General features: G+C 47.5%; 1 protein-coding gene across 1 annotated transcript; it reads right to left on the bottom strand.

Moving 5' to 3' along the window:
- Window positions 1–1,353: 1,353 nt before the first annotated feature.
- AURKC (aurora kinase C) lies at window positions 1,354–4,791 on the bottom strand. Its single transcript, XM_045532531.1, has 6 exons — window positions 4,688–4,791; window positions 4,106–4,297; window positions 3,587–3,725; window positions 2,628–2,776; window positions 1,845–2,019; window positions 1,354–1,651 (listed from the first exon to the last, which is right to left on the bottom strand). The coding sequence occupies exons 1-6, from the start codon at window positions 4,789–4,791 to the stop codon at window positions 1,481–1,483; spliced, it is 930 nt and encodes a 309-aa protein (XP_045388487.1). The 3' UTR covers window positions 1,354–1,480.
- Window positions 4,792–5,595: the final 804 nt, after the last annotated feature.

Raw genomic sequence — 5,595 nt, 5'->3', positions numbered from 1 at the left:
GCAGGAGGATCACTTCAGCCCAGGAGTTTGAGGTTGCAGTGAACCAAGATGATCCCACTGCACTGTAGCCTAGGCAACAGAGCAAGACCCTGTCTCAAAACAAAACAAAAAGATGTTTATATATATATATATATATATATATATATATATATACACTCTGCCATGAAGAGCCCAGAATGTCTGGAATTAGTGCAGGTGAGAAAAACTATGTACATATTGGAGACACTTTTCAATCCCTAGTTTAAAGCATGTCAGAGAGTTTTCATTATGTAAACATATATCACCTGCTAGTCAGTGTTGTGGTCCTAGTGATTTTCCCATCTTTATCTATCTTCCAAAAATGTACCCAGCGATGTGAGTTTATCAAGAAACTAACATGTGTAAATTACAGGGTTCATATGTATGAACCAACTAATTAGGACTTTTCAAGGTTTAATTGAAATATTAACTCAAAAAAACTAAGGATGAAGCTAGAAAGCACAAAGATGTAAGCACTGAAGGTGCAGGTTAAAACCCATGAGCAAATGCCTTGGAGCATTTAACTTATAGATCTGCAACAGTGTGAGCTGTTCATCTGAGAGTTGAGTGGCTAAATTATTTAAGTAGTGGGTCTGGTTATAATAGAAATCAGTCCTGTATCTGCTGGACATTTCCCAGTGATAGAAGCCTGTGGAATATACTGGTGAGAGTAACATTAACAAGGCAAACTCCCTACAAAGTGTTTTCAGTCAAGAGAAACACTGGTGAAAACAGTGGCTGCATTGAGCAGAAAACATTTGAGCTCACAGCTGAGGATTCTGGATCTTTACCCTGGTGCCATCAGCTCTCCACAATAAATGCAGGGAGCAGCTTCCACATAAAACTGTGACACGAGGTTATAGGGGAAGTTTAGAAGCAGACTCCCCACATTGCTGCAAAATGTGACTTCAGAAGAGGTGAGTTGTATCTATTATAGGGATGACTTATTCTGATGCAATCAGAATATGACACAGCACTGAGGTGCTAGTGGATTCATTTGAGGATTGAGTGGCACTGATGTGCAGGAAAACATTTTATTTCAGAAACAGTAGCATGTTGAATGTCACTACAAAGGGAGTGGACCCTTGTGTTGATCACAGTCCTGTTTCACACATGGGGAATAGTTGAGTCAAAAAGCCACTGTGATAGGTGACAGGTTATGTACCCTCGGAGCATTTATCTAAAAGAAAGTAGGCAGTAGTTTTCAAGGAGAGTGAAATCACCATCTCCAGGGCAGGGGGGCATAATCTTGGGCAACTCTCATGGGAAAGAGTTTCCACAAGAAATTCAGATTCAGCGTAGTCACACACTGACTCACACAACTATAAAGACCTAGTACAAAATTATTCAGCTTTTTTAAGATGCACAACGCTAATTTAATAAGAGAAGAAACAAACAAGAAAGATAAGGTAGCAACACCAGGAGAACTCTCTAAACAGCAAGGAACAGAGACAGACAGGGCTCAGGAAGCCATCTGAGGACAGGGAGGCAGCACCCTCTGGGAATGGGCCTGGACCCAGGGGTGCTTCAGGATCTGGGCCAGGGGCAGCCGCTCCTGGGGATTGTATCTGAGAAGCTTGGAGATCAAGTCCTGAGCTCCCAAAGGCATTGACAGGGGGAACTTCACATCTACCTGATGAAGCCAGGAAAGAAGAAAGAGAAGTTTGATTAGTTTCTTTGGTCAATATTCTTCCCATTTTTTTTTTTTTGAATCCCTTCAAAGCACTCTGGACTTTTGTAGACAACCTTGTGTGTGTGCCCTGGTCCCCACAGGCCCAGCAGCCAACCAGCTCCCCCATAAATGCCCAAAAGTGTGACCATCCCACCTTGAGGATGCGTTTGTAGGTCTCATTGTGGGAGGTGCTCTCAAAGGGTGGATTTCCCACCAGCAGCTCATAGCAGAGCACCCCAATGCACCACAGATCCACCTTCTCAGCATATATTCTCCCCTCGATCATTTCTGGAGGCAAGTAGTCCAGTGTTCCACACACTGTGTTTCTCCTAGAGGAAGGCAGAGAAGAGAACACTGAGCAGAAGCCCAGACTGAGGGAAATCCTCCTTCCCAGCTTCCAGTGAGATGGGAGACCTTACGACATCCTGGACAGTCCTCTCCTGAGCACAGGGGTTTAGAGACAGACTTTTTAAATGGACCAAGGTTAAGAGAAGGCAAGTACTAGGACCTACTAAATCCATTATTTGGAATTATTCATACAATTATTTAGCTTATGATCCAGAATGTTTCCACAAGAATATTCTCAGCATCAAGAAAGATTTGGAGCCTGGGCAGTAAGTCAATGGGGCGTGGTGGCACGTGCCTGTAATCCCAACTACTCGGGAGGCTGAGGCACGAAGATCACTTGAGCCAGGAGTTCAAGGCTGCAGTGAGCTATGATCACCCCACTGCTCTCCAGCCTGAGTGCCAGAGTGAGTCCCTGTCTCTAAAACATGCATAAACAAAATAAAATTTAAAAATAAAATAATAATTTGAAAAAAACAACATTCAACTATAAACCCAGGTTTGTATCTGGGTCTTACTAGTGGAATAAATTAAAATGGATCATTCCTAACTAGTACTCAGGGCCCACCCCACCCACCACCACCAAACCTACCTCAGAGAGGGAGTGTGCACAGAACAGCCAAAATCTGCAATCTTCACCTCACCCCTGAATCCCAGCAACAGGTTTTCTGGCTTAATATCCCTGTGAATCACTTTCTTGTCATGGCAGTAAGTCAAGGCATCTGCCAACTCCTCTATTATCTGTGTGAGCAAAGAAAAGGCAATCTGGAAGTAAAGCCTGCCACAATTTCCCTGCAAGGTAGAATACCCCTCATGAATTTTATGATTGTAGTGGGATCTTTTATTTTTTGCTTTTCAACTCCATTACCTCCTTTTTAATAGCATTATGGTTATTGGTGGGGAAGGATTTCCTCTCCCCTATTTTTTTTTAGTGTTACAGGATGGACAGATCTTCCTTGTTGCCCTAGCACAGCAAGTAGCCAGACAGCCTACACTGAGCTATTTATATGATCTCCCACAGGACTTTGAGGACTGAGGAAATGATACAGAAACAGGAGGAAAGATAGAAGATCATTCATTTTGACAGAGCAAGCTGACTTGACCATTGCTGCTGGAAGATCACTGTTGTGGTTCCCTTTCTAGAAATCTCTTGGTATCTATTTCTAAGCCAGTTCTATCCACATTCAGTGGACTCCTTCACAGCCTTTTGGTTTGTTTCTTTGCATAAGGGAGATTCCGTTGCTTACAACCAAAGAATCCAAACTTATACACATTATTTATTAATTTTCTAGAGATACACTGAAGGTAATTAGAGTATACAAATGTGAAGCTGTAGGATGTTTTTGTCATTATATAAAATTTACATATGTGTCCATCTGAAGTTTATTCAAAAGAAAATTTAAAAATAAATGAAAATTTAAAAAATAAAATTTACAGAAAATTCAGAAATAAACGTTTAAAAAAGAAATCTAGACACTCATGACAGCCACAAACAGACCCCCACCAGCCCACAATAAACTCATAGACCCAGAGCCTCCAGGCCCCCCTCACCGTGGCTGTTCGCTGCTCATCGAATTTCTGGTTTTTCTGTAGCTCCTTGTACAGCTCACCCCTTGGAGCATATTCCAGGATCAGGTATATCCTGCGAGCATCATGGAAGTAATTGTACAGCCTTAGGATATTGGGGTGTCTGAAGGAAGGATGGAAAAAGGGTCACAGTTTTCCCTGAGGCCCAACACATGATGCTATCATCAGTGATTGGTCACAGAAGTGGCAATTGTGCTGGGACCAAAATAATAACAGCTCAGTGTGGGAGTGAGTGGAGAACAGGGAACAGGCATCAAGATTTGGGTGCCTGCCACAAAGAGGAAGATTTACATGGTGTAACTGGAATGAACTGCAGACAAAAATCTTAAAGGTAGAAGCAAAGGGCTTTCTTGGGTGTAGTGTTGGCGGGGGGTAGAATTTTATGCTACCAAATTCTGGGTTCAGATGTCAGAGATGGAAGAGAAAAACAGGAGAATGAGTAAAGACCCAGTGCGGGAGTCTTAACGCCAAGACTGTCCTTACTGTAGATGCGACTGGATTTCAATTTCCCTGCGTAGCTGGTGCTCCAGTCCTTCCTTCTCTATCTGGGACTTGAAAAGAACCTTCAGGGCCACAATAAAATGGTTTTCCTTGAGGCGAGCCAGGTACACATTCCCAAATTTCCCCTTGCCCAGAGGACGCCCGATTTCAAAGTCATCGACTGTGAAGTGCCGCCTGATGAGAGAAGAATAGAGCCTGAGCTCGGGAGGTAGGGCAGGTGGAAGAAAAGTCAGGGATCCCGAATGCTCCCCTTCCTCTTTTACTTTCTCCTCCCTCTGCCGCCTTCCCTTCTCCTGGGCCCAGCCCGGGTGTGCCGTCGGTCCAAGGAGCCGGCCCTCCCTCCTCACGCCTAGCTTGGGGTTCATCCCTGGCTTCCACCTCCTCCCTTCTCCACGGGTAAGCCGAAGGCACGCACCTGATCGCGTTGCTGGGCGGCGGGGTTTCCGGGCCTGCTGCACCTACGGAAAGGAGGGGAGGAAGATGGGGACGGGGACAGAAGAAGGGGAGGGGGGAGAGGGACAGATGTCAACACGTTCTTCTGTGCGCCGCACCCCAACCACAGACATTGATCCTTCCTTCTCCACCCTCTTTCTCTGGTCGCGGTTCTTACCCTGCTCACCTGCGGGCTCATCTTTGCCCATCGGCACCACAGACCTGGGGTCACTCATCAGGTGAGGACAAGCTGACGCCTTCCTGAGCCCTCGGGAACTGGGAGCTCAAGTTGACAAGCGCGTGAAGAAGGGCGGTCACCTCCAGGCAGAGATTCTTCCAATCCCACCCGCGGCCTTGTGGGGGTCCCTGCGAGGGTCTCAGACTCTGAGATCCGGTGCGTCGTGGGGAGTGTGGGCAACCCTGGGCAGGCCTTTTATATGACGCGCCCTGGCCCGGGGGCTGAGTGGGTAGTTCCAGACTGATTCCCATTGGATGAAATTTGTGACGCCACCGGCAGCGTGTCCAATAGAAAAGACAGAAATGGAAACTTCCGCCTGGGCCCCGAGCGAGGAGCCAATGGGACGGCAGGGGGCAGAGTCAGGACCTGGCGGAAACCGGAAAAGCCGCTGAGGTGGCCACTGAGGGGAAGAGGCTGAGGTGCTAGGGGGCCTGAATGGGCACGTGAACAAACCCATAAATCCAGAGGTGTGCGCGCCGTATAGCAAGTGCCCAGATGCGCGTGTGAGTGAATATAAGCCAACGTCAGGAGCGTGGCGGGGTGCCCCACCGCAAACCCCAACCCACACGCGCTCAACCCGCCCCTGCTTCGGGTTGTGTCAGATTCAGGTCGTGCTCGGGGGCGTCTCTGCTGGCACACAAGCGCGCGGGACACCGCGGGGGGGGGGGGTCCCTGAAGTGCACACCTCCACCCCGACTTCCACGCGTGCACCCAGCCGCGGGGCCTGGGAGCGGTGCCGCCCGCAGCACTCATGCCTGCCCCCCCACAGCCCGTGTGTTTGTTGGGCTCTGTAATTAGTTTG

The sequence above is a fragment of the Lemur catta genome, chromosome 19 (assembly GCF_020740605.2).
Source record: "Lemur catta isolate mLemCat1 chromosome 19, mLemCat1.pri, whole genome shotgun sequence".
In the NCBI taxonomy this organism is placed as follows: Eukaryota; Metazoa; Chordata; class Mammalia; order Primates; family Lemuridae; genus Lemur; species Lemur catta.
This window is presented reverse-complemented; position numbering and strand designations above follow the sequence as displayed.

Coding starts and splice junctions, on each gene's coding strand:
- AURKC (XM_045532531.1), bottom strand. CDS start 4,791: ATGAGTGACCCCAGGTCTGTGGTGCCGATGGGCAAAGATGAGCCCGCA. Junction 2,777..3,586: donor ATGAGCAGCGAACAGCCACG/GTGAGGGGGGCC, acceptor TTGCTCACACAG/ATAATAGAGGAGTTGGCAGA. Junction 1,652..1,844: donor CCTACAAACGCATCCTCAAG/GTGGGATGGTCA, acceptor TGGCTTCATCAG/GTAGATGTGAAGTTCCCCCT.